The sequence below is a fragment of the Melospiza melodia genome, chromosome 21 (assembly GCF_035770615.1).
Source record: "Melospiza melodia melodia isolate bMelMel2 chromosome 21, bMelMel2.pri, whole genome shotgun sequence".
Classification (NCBI taxonomy): domain Eukaryota; kingdom Metazoa; phylum Chordata; class Aves; order Passeriformes; family Passerellidae; genus Melospiza; species Melospiza melodia.
Window position 1 is genome coordinate 6,054,884 of NC_086214.1, and position 16,723 is coordinate 6,071,606.

The 16,723-nt window shown below is 47.7% G+C and overlaps 1 protein-coding gene across 4 annotated transcripts in view; it reads left to right on the plus strand.

Moving 5' to 3' along the window:
* Window positions 1–9,936, plus strand: part of CASTOR2 (cytosolic arginine sensor for mTORC1 subunit 2) — a 123,978-nt gene extending 114,042 nt beyond the window's left edge. For all 4 annotated transcript variants that reach the window (XM_063174178.1, XM_063174180.1, XM_063174181.1 and 1 more), the window contains 5 exons: window positions 548–671; window positions 1,325–1,435; window positions 2,744–2,826; window positions 4,394–4,488; window positions 9,389–9,936. In XM_063174178.1, the coding sequence (XP_063030248.1) occupies window positions 548–671; window positions 1,325–1,435; window positions 2,744–2,826; window positions 4,394–4,488; window positions 9,389–9,454 (479 nt within the window). In that variant the 3' untranslated portion in view covers window positions 9,455–9,936. The remainder of the gene's footprint in view (window positions 1–547; window positions 672–1,324; window positions 1,436–2,743; window positions 2,827–4,393; window positions 4,489–9,388) is intronic.
* The last annotated feature ends 6,787 nt before the right edge of the window (window positions 9,937–16,723 follow it).

Consider the following 16,723-nt stretch of genomic DNA (forward strand, 5'->3'; position numbering starts at 1 on the left):
GTTGGTCTGTTGGTTGCATGCCAAAATGCTGGCTGCTTCTCAGCCGCTGGCTGCAATCTGCTAGATAAACTGCTGCATGGCAGCTAGGTTTTAATTTTTCAAGATATTATGGCAAAATAGGTCCCCAGAAATGAGGGAAAATAGGATGGACTGCCAGCAACCACAGCCTTCCATAGCCCTGCCTTTTAATGGTGGAAACCTACATTTTTTTCCATTTTCCACTTTCTCTTGGCCTCTCCTTTAGCTTGCTCCTCATGTCGTGTAGATGCACCCAATGGCCTGAAAGCCCCTCAGAGCAGAGAGCTGGGCAGGGTATGCAGGGTGACACCACCCTACGCCTTAAGAGACCAGCACAGGAGCAGATCATCCACAGGCCCCTCATTCCCTGTCTGAGAGCCAGCAGGGCTTCAGCAGTGAGGCACTGCCTTACAAATACTGTCAGCTTTCTCTGTGACCCTTGCCAGGGCATGGATAGCACAGCTGATGGGACAGGAGCCTGCTGCAGATGTGGCTTCATAGCTGTGTGTGTCTGTGTTGTCTCTTTCAGTTCAGAGGCCTGTCATTCATCCTCTCTCCAGCCCAAGTAATATGTTCTGTGTCACCAGCCTGGATCCAGATACCCTTCCTACTGTTGCTACACTCCTGATGGATGTCATGTTTTACTCCAATGGGTAGGTCCTGCAGGGAGATGGGGCTTCCAGGAGAGGTGTGGGGTGTCTGGAGGCACAGACTGCAGGTTCTGCAGGGAGTTGGGGCTTCCAGGAGAGGTATGGAGTGTCTGGAGGCACAGATTGCTCCTCTGGGGTGCCAGAGGATCCACAGGGATTTGCTGTGGCCTTGTGCTGCTCCAGTGCTCTGCACTGAGGAAGGGAGGGAGGTTTCACAGGCCCAAGAGTGTTGTCCTGACAGGTGGAAGCCAAGCAGGTGATTGAGGGTGCCCAAAGACATCTGCTGGCTTTGGAAAGCTGAGTTTTTTCAGAGTGAGGGTGACAGCAGCCATGTGGTCAGTGTGCTGCATGTCCACACAGGGTCAGAGCATGCACAGCTGGCTGGATTGCTGCCCCTTGGTGCCCCTGGCTCCTGGCCCACAGCTCCTTGTGAGGGGACCTCGAGGAAGGGATGGAGAGTTTTGTCAGTTGTGGGGACTGGATCGTTTCCCACCTGCAAAATAAAAAAATAAAATCAGTATAATACAACAGAACTCAGTGTCACTTCCCTAAGTCAATATAAGAACATTTCTGGTTTCACTGGCTATATCTACTTTAAAAACCCATTTTTGTGCTCTTCTAGCCACAGTTAATGTAGTTCTCTTCTGTTTCTTCAGAGTAAAAGACTCAGTGGTGGGCAACGAAGACTCGGGACATATTCGCTTTTTCTCCTTTTCTCTCATTGAGGGTTACATCTCCCTGGTCATGGATGTCCAGACACAGCAGAGGTGAGCCTTGATCTTAGAAAAAGACCTTTAAAAAAGGGATGTTCTCTAAGGAGCAGGAAGCAGCTTAGACTCCTCCATGTTAATTATTTGGACAGTCTTATACGGGTGTCATGGGCCTGTACACCCATTCACTTTTCTGAGTAAAATCTGGCATTTTAGTTCCAGTGCCTAAATTTTAGACTGGTCTGTCCAAGCCCTCAGTGAAATCACAAATCAATGTGATCTAGGGTTATCTCACTTTCAAAAGAGGAATACTGGAGCAAAGTGATTTTTGCACTTCTATTCTGTTACTCATTAGCTGTGCTTGTAAGAGCAAAACCCAAAAGGAAAACCTGGTGCAGGTGTTTGAATCTTCCTGCTAAAGGCCAAACTCAGGGTGGGGATGTCAATGATGCTGTCCTCCTGCTTTGCTTTTACACATGGATGGGCTTGGTTCAGTCTTGTTAAGATGATAATGTCCCAAGTCATCATTGGCAGTGGGAGCCCATGGCTTGTTTGTCCAGCAAGGAAGGAACCAACTGCTGAGCAGTCAGCCTCTGTGTGTGTGTCTGTGCTTCTGTAGCTGTGCAGCACAGCAGGCTCTCAGGTCTGGAGGGGTGCTGTGCTCAGCAGTGCTTAAATTTGCTTTTGACATGCAGTGCAGTTTGGGTTTGGTTCTTGGGGATAAGTCCCCTGCCCCAGGGACTTTTTTTCAAAGTAATAAATCGCCCTCCTAAAAGTTTCTTTGACCTTACTGGAGTAAACCTTTGTCTGTCTTAAGAGGAGCCAGAGTGCTGGAGCTTCAGCCTGGGCTGCCTGCTTCACCTTGGGCAGCTCTCTGAGCCTCCAGTCTCCTTCCCCCTGCTAAGAAATTGAGACCTCTGCAGTGGTCCCAGGATGGGATGGAAGAAAGCCCTGAAGGTGCTCAGACACAAACCCAGTGGTCACTGTTCACATTCTTGAGAGCAGCCATGGAAACATAATCCATCCCTAGGTGTTTCCAGATGCAGCTCAAATCAAACCTTCACAGTTTCAACATTTGTAAAGCTGGGACTCAGCCTGTTACAGATTTTTTCCTTGCCTCTCTGGGTACCTATGCCCACCTCCAGCAGGAATTGCTGATTTGCCACAGGATACCTGGGGGATCAGGCAGGTGCATCTGCCCCACCTGCCTTGAGTTTTCCAGTTTGCCCAAGCTACTCCCTGTTATTGTTGGCTTCAAACATCTCAAGGATGCAGGAAGAGCAGATCCCCCACAGGCAGAATCTGGCACACTGCTGTGCTTTAATTGCTATGTTTGGTGTTCCTTTTTTTTTTTTTTTTTTACAGATTTCCTAATAATTTGTTGTTTACAAGTGCATCTGGTGAGCTCTGGAAGATGGTGAGGATTGGTGGGCAGCCTCTTGGCTTTGGTAAGTGACATTTGGAGGATCAGTTGGTGTGCAGGCAGGCTGTCACCTCAGGCCCTTCAAGGAGTATGGAAAAATCCATCTGAGGCTGATGCTTTTAAGAGCCAGCAGCTTAACATGACTTTGTGAGCTGAGATTTTCAAATAGAAGCCTCACTCCTATTAAACTATTTGATAGTTTGACTTCTGAATATACTCCTAAAAGTGCTACATGCTACAGTTCCAGCTGCACTGCATTCATCTGCTGGACTTTGGGGTGGCTACAGCTGGGGCTTTGGTTAAAGAGAAAAACTGGACTACAAGTTGGCATGGGAGTTCATTGTAGATTACTGAAATCAGTGCTCAGAAAGCAGTGTCATACTCCAGTGCAGTGCTTGGGTAATTCTGTGATTCCAGTAGACTTTTTATAGATCTATAGCAGCCCAAGTGGAAGCCTTGTTCACAGATGTGTTTCACATCCAGTCCTGCACATGTTTTCTCTACTCAAAAGAATACTGGTCCTAAGTAGCACAGAGAAAATGCTTCATGCCTGCAGGAGTGTTCTTGCTATTTCTATGTCCCCTGCAATTTTAAGGGTCTGATCTGAATAATGCAACAAAGGCCTGATCTTCAGGAAATGCAATGGCTCCTTCCTGGGGGCTCTGAACCACTTAGAAAATACAAACTTCAAGAACATTTCTGAAAAACATTGGGCCAATTTTTGTATTTAATTGCAACTTGTACACCAGACCACCAAAAGTGGAAGAAGGAAATTTTCTTTTTACGTATCTTTGAGGAAAATATATAGAAATAACATGATATGTCATTGATAGCACATCAGGACGTTGACCAGGCCCCTAAATATTTGATGTTTAAATATGTTAATTTCAAATCAAGTTCAAATATTGAATTTGAATGAGTAAAATTCCAGCTTTCACTGTGTGAAATCCTGTTTCAGGGGCTGTGGTGGGCTGTAGCCCAGGAACCATGTGTCCAGGCTGACTAATGGGTCAGCATCTCCTCCTTCAGTTGCAGGGCCAAGTGTTCAATAACAGAAAAATGGATGTTAAAGATATAAGGGGCTGGGTTTTGTGCTTTCTTGTTGAACATTGTTCAGTGCCTTTCTTTGGACCTCTAAATCATTCCAGTTCTACTGGTTTTGTGCCTTTGGAAAATGTTTTTCTCTGTAGCAAAAAGAAGGTTATAAAACTAAATGTGCAATGTATTGTTGTGGCCCAAAAACTCGATTCTGTGAGAAAAAACACATTTTATTACAGAGATTCCTTCTGATAGGAGTTTGTGAAGACAAACTTCTCCATATATTTTGTTGTGGCCCAAAAGCTTGATTCTGTGAGAAAGAATACATTTTATTGCAGAGATTCTTTCTAATTGGAGTTTGTGAAGACAAACTTCATATGTTTTATTGTGGCCCAAAACCTCAATTCTGTGAGAAAAAACACATTTTATTACAGAGATTCCTTCTGATTGGAGTTTGTGAAGACAAACTTCTCCATATGTAGGCATGGAGCTGGTGATCTCTGAGACTTTTACAAGCCCCTGCAGACAATGTTTGGTGTTTTCTCTCCCCACAGATGAATGTGGAATTGTCGCTCAGATTTCTGAGCCTTTGGCTGCTGCTGACATCCCAGCCTACTACATCAGTACTTTTAAGTTTGATCACGCCTTGGTGAGTATGAAAACAGCTTCTCTGGAGTAGGGGAGATCTTTTCTTAGGAGAAAACATTATGAGAATGTCATTTCTCATCTGGATAGCTCGTTGGAGTGCCTTTGCTCCAGCCCAGCAAATTCCTGTCTTCGGCCTCCTGGCTGTCCCTGCCCTGGGTGAGAGGCTCCTGAACCAAGCCTGGCCCTACCCAAGGCAAAGCTGTGTTAGTGAGTGTTGTTCTCAGCCCTTACCTGCAGTGATGGAAGCTTCACACCCTCCCTGAGCACCTTCTTCCACTGCATCTGTATCTTGTAATAGAAACAGCCACAAACCCTTCCATCTGCTTCCAAAAGTAGCTGCAGGCTCCAGACCCTCAGGTGGTTCCTTAGGTGCTTCCTTGCCCTTAAGGAAGGGCCATCACAGGTGCCTTTGTGTGATGGGAACTTTCTGGACAGTCCACCAGTAGCAGACCCCTGCCTTCATCTCTTGGTGTCTGCCCTGTCCTAACCTTTGCTTTCTCAGACCCATCTCTTAGCTCTGCTGTCCCTGCATCTTCCTGGTTTGTGATAAACAAGCAAGAATTGCCAGCACAGCAGGAGAAGGTGATTCTGGAGCAGATAAGGTTGTTCCTGTGGTTGTTCTCATGAGTGCCCATCAGCAGTTGCAGCACAGTTATCAACATGAGAGTCTTGCCATCCTTGGAGAATTCTCTTCATTTTTTGTACTGATATTTCTAAGCCTACCTCTGCTCTTCCTTTGTAGAGAAGACACCCTGAAAAATGAGGAATTTCCCTAGAAAGGGAAAATGCAATGCCTGTAGCCATAAATGGGATGGCATTTTTCTTGGAACCCATTTCCCCAATCCTGAAGGAGGGAGTCAGCTGCTTTATACTATTCCTTTTTTTTTCTTAAATGTGCCCTTTACTGCATTATATTTCTCTTTCCATTACTTGGAAATTCACTATTGAGGTCCTGCCTTTGACCTGTAAAAGCCCTAGTGAGATCAGAGCAGGTTTGGGGATTTTATAATGACTTTGTTTTTGCACAGTTGGTGTGAACCATTCACAGCTGATGGGTCATGTGTGTAAAGAGTAAAAGTAAATATTATTTCAGATAGCAAAGGTCAGAGTGCTATATATGTTTGTCTTATATTTTTTAATATTAACTGTGCTGATAAGATAAGCTAATAAAACACCATTTAAAAATCAATACTGTTAGCTTTGCCTCCCATTTCTGCCCATTGTGTTGCCCCAGGTGTGCACTTTCTGTGCAGAGCACAAGGTGCAGAGTGCTTCTACATGTCAAGCCATATCGTGAGAGCTCAGCCCTATCAGCTAAAATAGATTTGTAGCTGAAAACTTAAACCACACGATTGCAATGACTCTGCAGGCAGCTCCACCTTCTCAGAGTGCTCACCCTGCTGCCTCCAGCCCACAGATCCTGCTCCCAGCAGCTGGCAGGGTGTGGGGGCCATGCAGGTCTGCAGGTCTTCCTCACTCAAAGCAATATTTCAATGTTTTATTTTGCTACTTACCATTTTCTTTATGTATGGTTTTAAAAGCCTTTGCACCTGGACAGTGCTGTTCCAGTTGTCAAACCCTTCCATCCTTTGGAAGGTTCAGGCATTTTTTGCCTGACTTTGCTCTGGGTATGCTGGCTGGGCTGGATGCTTGTTGCTCTAAGGTGGTTTTGTTGGCCAAGATCCTGACCTAGATTTTGTCATGTTTTTCTTAAGTTTACTACCCAGATCCTTTGACTTCTAGTGACATTCCTTGAGGAGTAAATGTATCTTGAACCCTTTCTCTAAATTCTCCTTTTCTTTATTTAAGGTTGTTCAGTACCTGTTGTCAGCAATTTAGAGCACTGTATAAAAATGTGCTGTTCCCTTTGGTTTGATATTTTTTCTCTTGTGCATCTTAAGGTGGTTTTTGTTACTTATTTTTTATTTGACCTGGGTGTAATACTCAGATCTTCCTGCCATGCTGTAGCTGTAGATGTTTGCCCTGGTAATCAGGACTTGTGCTAGAGACAAAATTCCTTTGGGAGACAATGTTGAGATGGGAACCTCCAGGTCTCTGGTGTATCCCCTGGGTGATGCAGGGCCCAGCTGGACAGAATCATGGTTACCAGCTCCCTCTAGAGAGAGCAGGGAAGGAGAGTTGCCTTTCCAGGTACTCTGCTCTTGCTGCCTCATGTCCACGGGTGTCTTGCTCTGTTTCACCAGCATTTTGCTTCTGGAGAGGCTGGAGCTGTGTCTGGGATGTAATTTGGAGCTTTGGTTCTCCCTTCCTGGTCAATGCTTTGTTCTGCACTCCACCTGAGAAGGGAGCACAGTGCACCAGCTGCCTTGGACAGGGGTCATTTCCAGGGGGCAGGGAGAGGGAGAACTCTACTCCTCCACTGGTGGCAAACTGGGATGGGTCCTACAAATCAAAACTGTTTGCACATCTGTCCTGGAGAAAACTTTTGTGGGGTGATTGATATAATTTCTGTGCTGTTAGGGGGTCAGGAATTTTGCCTGAGTGAAGGAGCCCTGTGTTTCATGGAGGAGATGGGTCTGTGCAGGTCAAAGCAGCTGCCCAAAGCTGGCCAGAGCTGCCTCCTCCTGCTTCTGGCCAGTGCTCAGGAATCAGACAGAGACCCACTGGGCATCACTGGGGCTGGCTGTGGTTAAACACATTGACAACTATGTCTTTTCTCATTATCTTATGTAGAGGAAAAGTCAAACAGCTCCTTGCACTGCAGTGTTCAGTGTGCTGGGAAAATGATGAAGGGGAGGCAGTGGAGAGTCCTGCCTCAAAGTCCTGTTCCCTATGGAGGAGGTGTCCTGGAGTTTTCCTTCTAAACCAGAAGAGTTTGCTGGATGCTTGTTTTAAGATGATTTTCTTCCTTTCCAAATTACTTCTGTTCTCACATCATCAGAGTTGACTGCTGTTATTCCATCTTCCTATTGGAGAATTGAACGTTTTTCTTGTTATTTCTCATGGGCTTTTTTCTCAGTTTTGGTAAAAACCTCATAGAAAGACACAACCAGTTGTATTTCCACTGTCTGAGCTCTTGAGAGTGTCCAGTGAATCCAGGTATTGTAGTCTTGGCCTTAAATACCTTGTAGAGGAGACAGTTCCTTCTTCAATTTACTTGATATGAATTTTATTGGCTTCTTGCAGAAACTTAGGGTTAATTTATTTTTCTCTCAGTCCTCTTTCCCCTTTTCAAGAGCTGCCAGTGTCTTGGAGTTTATGTAGAGTTCAGACACACTTTTTCTGCCAGATGTAACTTTACTTTTGATGTTCTTTTCTGCCAGTGACAGTCACTCTGAGATATTTTGCATCTTCTGTTACAAGAGGTTTTTCTTGCAGTAAGCATGAAAAGTCATCATTAATAATACAGATTTCTATGGTTAAATCTCCTCACAAGGCTGGATAAGAAAGCACCACAAACAGACTGGTAGCTCTCTTCCTCTTTTGATGGGTGTGTTCTCCTGTCACCCTCCATGGCCTTCCCATCCCCGCCTGCAGGTCCCAAACCTGTAGGGTGCCCCAAGATGGAGCCCTCAGGCAGCCACACAAATCCATCAGCACCTGGCATGAGTCAGCTCCTGGCTGCAAGTGCTTCACCAGCAAAGGGAACGGAAAGGAGGGGACAGGAAGAGCAGAGAGTATTGGAATAATACCAATATAGATGGACAGGACGTGCCTGAGCTTGTCTGGCCCTGCTGCTGATCCAAACAGTGGCACTGTGGTGTGTCACCCCACAGACACTTTGGGCTGGCTGGGTGTGTGGTGTTTCACCCCACAGACACTTTGGGCTGGCTGGGTGCTGCAGCTGGGCCCGTGGGGACAAGTCCAGGCCTGCAGGAGCTCTGGTGGTGCTGGGATGGAGCTTCCCCCCATAACAGGGGCTGCTCCTCAGGTTTCCCTCTGTGGAGAAGCTTTGAGGCGATGGTGAAGGAAAGGAGTTGGTTCTGATGGAGGGTTTGGATCCAGAGCTTTATTCTGGCCCACAGGCCTCTGAATGCAGCACCAGCTCCAACAGAACTCCCTGAGCCCGTGGTTGCTGCTCCTTTAACCCCGGGGAGAGGGGCAGGGAAGGGGTAGGGAGCCACCAAGCAGGGACAGGAGGGGAGGGACAAAGGGACAAAGGACACCTGGATGGCCCAATGCCCCCCAGGGGTAGAGGGCATCCTTTGGATCTGCCAATCACTCAGTGCCCTTCTGGAATTCCAGGATTGACAGACAGTGCTGGGAGGGGTCAGGGAGGGGAAAGGAGAGGGGACTGATTCACCTGGGAGGGAATTATCAGGGGAGGGACCTGAGGTTTCTGAAGCAAACCCTGACATCACACCGCAACATCAGAGAAAGAGAAAGCCCAACATAGTTGGCTTCCCACCATCCCTCACACAGCAGCAAACCCTCAGCATCTCTCAGTGTTTGCTCTGGGGGTACCATGGGTGAGCAGGGATGTCCTTGTACATGGAGCCCTTTCTCAGTGAACTGCAGGTGTAAGCAAAAACCAGCAAAGTGTCTGCCTCCTTGGGACTTGTAGGGGGATCGAATATAAGAAAATAAAGATAGTGTAGAAAGTAATCTTACCCCTAAGGAGTTGCAGCTGGGCCAATTATCAAAGATTAGGAGCAGGCCTGACTTTAACAGGCCACAGCTGTAACCAGTGAGAAGAAGATGCTATAAAAGAGTGGAATGGCTGGGTGAGGGGGGAATTGGGGTCAGTTGGCTGCTTTGTGAAGAAGAAAGAGTCAGTGCTCTGAGGAGCTGCCCACAAGAAAACACCAACAAGGTGTGAAACTTTTGTAATAGCAGACAACAGTGTGGAACCCAGGGACTGGTCTGGCTTTGTCTCCTGCCTCTCTTTTCCTTGTCACCCCTTTTGCTGGAACATGACCTTTCTTTTTGTTTTCTTGCAGGTACCTGAAGAAAATATAAATGGTGTGGTCAATGCACTCCAAGTCAGTCAAGCTGAAAAGCATTAGAAATCTTCTGAGCTGGTTCCAGATGCTTTTTATTATTCTAATAATAATTATTATTATTATTATTATTCTTTTTTTCTCACAGTATTTCTTGAAAAATCTGATTACAGAGAGTGACATGAAAAGAGACTGTGGAAAGTTGAGCAGAAACAGCTCCAATAAGCCTTTGTTTTAATTATTATTATTATTATTGTTATTATTATTATTGTTGTTATTTTATTAAATTTATGAATGAGGGGCAGGAGGAAAGGGAGTTTGTATGGTTTCCTGATGTTCAGCTCCGAGGTGAAGTGAGCCCTGGCTGTGCCCTGTGTGGAAGGAGCTGCCTGGGGACACCCAAGGACACCCAGCACGGATGGCCCTGGGCCCAGTGTGAGAGCAGAGGGGTGGGCCAAGAGCAGATGGACAGACTGCTGCCTCGGAGAGCCCTGAAAACCAGAAACACAATGAAATATGGAATTAAACAGAAAAGATCTGGCATAGTACTGGCTTGTCTCCTTGCATCAGACTTCTGAGGACTGTCCATCACTGCCTGTGTTGAGATAGGATGCAAAGGGTTCTGTTTCTCCTGACAGAACAATTTGGTGTTGAAAAAGAAGAAAATATCCAATTGTTTGACATTTCCCCTTTTTCTTTCTCCCTGCAGTCAAAGCCTGGCTGCTCTGAGAAAGTCTGGGCAGGGGGAGCCAGCTCTGGCAGGTGGTGTCACCCAGACTTGTGTCTGCATTGAAACTTGGCTGCTTTGGGTCAATTTTTTCCAGTCCTTCCCTCACTTCTCCAAGTATTCTCCTGCCCTGCTCCAGGAGTGCTCTTGTCCCCTTACCCCCCATCAGAGCCTTCCCCCAGCCCTTGTTGTTCCTCAGGGCCAGCAAGAGGAGGAAGGGCTCTTTTCTCCTGTCCCCTCAGGCTTTTCCCATCCACTGTGCACTCATGGGGAGATAAAGGATTGCCCAGGGTCCCTGGGTAGCTGCTCTTGCACATCCAGGCCCCCTTGGCCAGGAGCCACAGCTCTGCCAGGGCCAGGAGGTGCCTGAGTCCTGTGGGGACCCTCCTGCAGTTTTTCATCACACAGGTGGAAATTGCTGCTGGCTGGGGAAAGCAGAGTGGTGCTAAAGACCTGCTGGCATCTGGTCCTGCACAAAAGGTGATGGGGCTTTTCCCATGGGGAAGCAGCAGTGTGTTCTCTTGTGGCTTGTACCACAACTAAGGGCCAGCAGGAGCCTGGCACCAAGGCCCACGGTGGCACCTGTGTCCTGGTGGGAGCACTGTGCAGGACAGCAGAGAGCAGTGCTGGGACAGAAGTGTTACCCAGGTGTGGGTGCAGCACTCTGCCCACTGTGCCCATGCATCAAGGGCTGCTGAGAGGAGGAGCTGCCTGCAGAGGACCTTGCTGCTGTGATTGCCAGCCCCTGCTTATCTTGAATTTCTTACCTTCTTCCACTTCAAGCTTGACATAAAGAATTTGCCGATCTCGCTGTTTTCCTGCAGGCTTTCCAGCCATGCTTCAGAGACAGCCCCTGGCAGGATTTCCCTCAGGCTGTGCCATATCCAGCTGTGAGCCAGGGGTTTGCACTCATCTGGAGGCAGTAAGCAAAGCAAGCAGCTGGGATTATGCCATGGACATTGATTTACTGGTGTGTAGGACAAGCAAACACACACAGACAGAGCTGCTTGGTTAGTTCTGCATTCACTGTACTGGAGGGCCAAGCAGTTACAGTTTCTGATGCTGCTGGATTCAAACTCGGAGTTTCGAATCTGATTTTTCACCATTGGGATGTTTTGTGGTATCTAGACAAGGAGTCAGAGCATCCATGGGAAAAAGCAAGGATGACTTTCCTTGGCTGGCCCTACTGGAGCTGCAGCATCCTGCTGAGGAGCACTGAGGCACACATTCAGTGCTTTACCAAGCAGGATGTCCTGCTGTTCCTTACGAGGGTTTTCAGAATTGTCGCATGATATGTTTATATCCACTCCAGATTTCTGGGCTAAAGGTTCATTCTAGATGTGGCTCTGTGCATCTCTGGGTGTTTGTTTGGAAAGGACACAGACACGGGCTGTCACAGAATGCTGAAGGCATTGGAGGTGTTTGCTGTGGCTCTGCCCAGTGCTGAGGGCACTGAGCTGGGCTGGCAGCAAGGCCAGTGGTGACTTCTCAGCCCAGATGTTGTCAGGGTTTCTCCTTGGGGTGGCAGATTGGCAGCATGGCTGGGGCAGGGGATGTTGAGCCTGAGCCTTTGCTGTGTGCAGGGACGGTGCCACCATGCCAGAGTCATCAGGACAGGTTTTCCTTCTGCTCTGGGTTCTGCCAGCCTTTGGGAAATGCCAGTTTTGGCATCAGAGTTCCAGGTGTTGCTGTGCATGTGCTGGTGCTGCTTCCAAAGGACTTCAGCATGGATAGGAGGGAATTAACTTGAAACAAGCAACAACTTTACTGAGCCTTAAATGAAAGCAAAAAAAAAGGGTTGATTTTCTAACATTGCACTCAGGCTATTTTAGAGGCTGAAATTTAAATTTTTTTCCCAAGGTAATCAGCCTTATATTTGTGAAATCTGTAGAAAGCTCTGGTATTTCAAATCTTCCAAAGGAAGGTTGATGTCCCAGCATAGGAGAGTTGGCCTGAAAAATTCACAGGATGTAAAATGCCATTGAGGGACTCTGATGCTGCCACTGGCCTTGGCTTCACCTTCTTATTTCCTTTTATCTTTGTTTCCTGACATCCAAGAAAATTGTTTCAGACAACTTTCCTTTTAGTATCCCTTTGATATTTTTTTGGTGGGAACTGGGATACTCCAGATGTGGCCATCATTGGTAGAACCTTGTCCCTGTGCCAGCCTGAAGTCAGGATCAGTGCAAGCTTGCACAGCAGTGCTGGATATCAGACCTGCTCTGCAGGAAGGGCTCTGGAGGGGCTTTGTTAAATATTTTCATAGTAATAATAATCCCACCACACCATTGACACCCCAGTGCTGAATGAACCCCAATAGGGGAGGGCTTTTAAAGCTGCTCCACAGCTCCCACTCTCTCAGCACCCAGCCCCAGGCGTGGGGAAGAAGTTGAAGAGTCTTTTCCTATTTTTAAAGGAAGAGTCTTTTTCTCCTTATGATAATCTGAGTATCTCTGGCATTTTGCTGTTCAGTACTGAGGGGATAAAGCAGGAACATGTCTCAGTGGACACCCTTGGCTGGGTGCCTGGATTACCTGCAGCTGCCATGGCTGCTCTAATGAGAGATTGCCTCAATGCTGCAGGGCCCTCCCTGTGCCCTCTCTCCTCTGGTTGCACAAAATGCAGAAGTGTTTCCAGCCCTGCAGGAAAGGGTAGGCAGGGGAAGGGAGCATGGCCTTCATGCATCCTCCTTTCTCCAAGGCCTTAGCAGCCTCAACCTTTCCAAGCTGTTATTAAATAGAATTTTGTCTTTGTCCCTCAACCCAATTAGAATTTGACTACAAATTCCTTTCTACTGAGCAAGTGTGTGTGTATATATATACACACACATATTGTTTCCATAGAAATCCATAGTGTGTCTCTATTGCCCACCTATAAATACCCATGTTTGTCTGTAGAGATGTGTCCTGTACATGGTGTGGGCACTCACACACATGTACAGACTATGTGTGCATACTCTGGGCACACACCCTTGTGTGGGCATCTATGTAGTGAGTAGGGTATACACACATTTATTCACCATATATTTTTAATTCAAGTAATGTGCAATATGAGTATTAGTTCCACTCTTGCTGTTTCTCTCCATATGTTAAGTGAAGAGCAGCAGTGGAGTTGACCTGAAGTAAAGCTGGGGTTCCTCTCCTTGCAGGGAGCAGCACTGGATTTCCCTCCCTGCTCAGAAAATTCTGAGAATTCTGTTCCTCTCCAGTTTGGTGCCTCAAGCACAGAGGCTGTAGGAAATCCACTCCTTTTTCTTTCTGTATGTTTTAGCTGCTGCCCTAAATTGCCTCAGCCTGTGAGTAGGGCTGGTCTGTTTGCAGCCCTGTTTCCTGCAGCTGGGGAAACCTGGAGAAGGCTCTGGGATGGCCTGGGCTGGGCAGCAGCACCCCTTCTGAGCTGCCTCCTGGTGCCCTTCCCCAGCATCTCTGCAAGAGTTGATTTCCTGCTGGGTTTCTCTGCAGTGGCAGCCCATGGCTGGTGCAGGGCTCTGGTATTTGTTGGGGAATTCACATTTGTTGGCCTGTGAGGAGCTGAAATCAGTGGTTTATTTTTAAACAGAAGGAAGTGTTGAAGGATCTTTTCCTGTTAAAAGAAGAGGCTGCTTGAACCCAGTCACTGGCTGGGTTCTGTGGCCAGAGGGGTTCTTCCCATCCTTGTGGGTTTCCCCATCCATACACCCACAGAACTGTTCAAGAGCACCAGGTTGTCCAAACTCCTTAATTTAGGGGTCAGCAATGTGAATAGGAGGTGCTGGTCCTGCACTGGTGCAGTCACTGTTCACTGAGCACAAGTGTTCTCTCAGCACTGGGTAATTGGTATTTTCTGTTACTGAAAAGGGAGAAATTCTTTGTTTGCTGAATTCATTGCTGCTAATTTCTGAAAGAAGGAGTCCCCAGCAGCATTCTGTAAAGGACAAAAAGTCATTTTCTGATGAGGATTTCTTCTCTCTGTGTTCCTTTGACTGTTGTGGACATCTCCAGTAAGCAGCTTAAGGCATCTCACTTACCTGTTCCAGTCCTGCCTGCAAACACTGGATTGGATTAAACTTTTATTATCTGCAGGAGAGTAGAACCCAGTAATCCTTTGCCCATAGTATTTACACATTGTAGCATGCACTGGGGTGTACTTACATTGGCTGAAATGTGCAAACCTGCCTCCAGATTTCCAAACCTTCTCCCCATGAGTGCATCTGTATGTCTGTCTGCACCCTGCTGTATGTGAGGGGCCAGCAATATCCCTCAGGCATCCTGGCAGCACTGAACTGGTGTGGAAAGTCTGCATATCCTCAGCAAGGCTGTGGGACCTTCCCAGGCTCCCTGCAAGGGAAATACTTCACTGTGAAAATAATCTTGGGTTACTCTGCTTTCCTTGGCCTCCTGTATTTAATCCTTATGAAGCACAGCTGGGTTGAACTACCAGCTCCAGTTAGCAAAGGTGAGGGGAATAAAGGGGTTCTGCAGTGAGAGACGTGCCCTGGGTGCTGATCAGCACATCCTGGCTGCAGCAGGAGCAGCCTCTGCAGTTGCTCTGCTGAGCACAGAGCCATGCACAGCCCCTGTTGTATGGAGGGGAAATGGATGAAGTGTCAAAGTACATTCTCATTTTAGGGTGTGAATTTTAGGGTTCAGCACCTCTCTGGAACATAAATAAGCCAAGATCCTTTCTTGGTCTCTCTAGACAGCCCTGGTCATTTCAGGTTCAAAGCCTGGAATGAATTAACAAATAATTACATGGAACAGCTTCCCCCTGCTCCATAATTCTCTTGCAGCCATGACCTCTGCTTCTGCATGCCCTGAGTTTGCAGAGGGAACACAAACCCCTGGCACCTCCTCCCAGCTGGGAGTGCCCAGTTTTGAGGCCAAGGTGAAGGCAGTGGCAGAGGGATGGCAGCTCCTCCCCTGCACAGCTCCAGTATGGCCACAGCCAGCCCAGCTCAGCCTTGTCCAGCTGTGTGGGGCAGGACAGTTGTAAAACAGCTGTTCAGTGCCCTGGGATCCCTTGGGGTTTTGGTTTCATCCATTTTTAGCTTTCTGCAAATATCTGTAAATGAACTGTGGGTGGATTTTGGAGCAGGCATGGATAGAGATGCACATCAGGCATCAGGCAGGATTGAGATTTTTGATTTATGTTTGAGAGCAGAGCAGGAGCATGTTATGCCCCCTGTCCAGCCCTGTCCTCTGCCTGTGGGGAATGGAGAGCTGGCCAGGTGCCATGTCCCTCTCTAGGCAGACCCAGTGGTTTTACCAGGGTCCTCCCAACCCTAAAAGATTATGCCAAAACCAGGGCTCCTTTCATCCTTTCACCCTTCACTTTGCAGGGGCTGGTTTCTTCTTCCCTCCTTGTGTGGCTGTGCCAGAGGCAGTGTCTGTTGCACAGCTCCTGTGGGAAGATGCCACTGGAGGCTGCAGTCCAGAGTCCCCCTGCTCTGGCTGGCTTTCTGCTTCTATTTCAGCATCCTGAGGATTTAAACCAGCTTTCTGTAGTTACAGGAATAAGCTTGAGGATTCCTACTCCGTTTGTTACTTGAAAAACATTTTACAGGTACCTGATTCCTTGTGGGAATGCTGCTTGAAGCACCCACTTGCCAGGTTGCTGCTGTGAGCATTAATTGCTCCTTTGGGCCCCAAAAGGGGAATTCAGCCCCATTTCCAGCTAAAGGCTGAAGCAGCTCCAGGGTCAGGCTTGCAGGATGCTGCTCTGGGCCAGATCACAGGGGAGAGACAGCCCCAGTAAACCCAGAGCTCCCTCATCCTGCTGCCTGCACAGAGCCATTCTCATCAGCTGGAAGGGAATTTCCATTCTGCCAAAGAAAAGCAGCAGTCCCCTCTGTGGATCTGTGGTCAGTGGCAAAAGCAGGAGTGTTTGCCATGTGGGACACTGAAGGAGGGAACCAGGGGTTCCTATAGAGCAAAGGAGAAAAGAATCTGCAGCCTTTGTTGCAGCTGTTTCTTGCAATGATTTCTAATGCCAGCCTTGGATGGGGTTGAGTTTTTGAGATCACTGAAATTACCAGAAGAGCTGGTGCTGCTCTTACAACTGTGGGACATGGCCTCTAGGCAGGACCAACCTGCACAGAGAGCAGGACCCTTCCCAGCAGGGCTCAGCCCTGGGGCATGGCATGTTCCCTGCAGCAGGACAGACAGACAGACAGGCTACTGAACCAGGGCTGCTCTTGAAGAAATCCCTGAGTTTTAACATTTCCTTGCTGGGAGCAAACCTCTGTTTTTCCTGGCCTCGTGTGTCAGTCAGTTGGTGCTGATGCAGGAAGTTCAGAGCATGAAGGAGGGAGCTCTGCAGGAGGAAGAGGAGGAGCCCATTTCTCCTTCACCTTTAGGAACTGTCTGGTTCAGCTCAATGACCTCAGCCCTTTTTTAGTTGTATCATGGAATTAAACAGGAGTCATGTCCTTGTTCTCCCCCAAACCCCACCTACCCATGTGCCAGTGCTTCCTTCCTTCAGGTCTGTATTTGTTCTCCAACTGCAAACTGTTCCAGTGACACCATGGCAGAAAATCAGCATCCCAGGGCAGTCTCCTCTGGCTTCTTCTGGTTGTGCTGGATCCAGGGCTGCCCTCATCTCTCATCCTCCAGCCACTGCTGCTAAAGCTA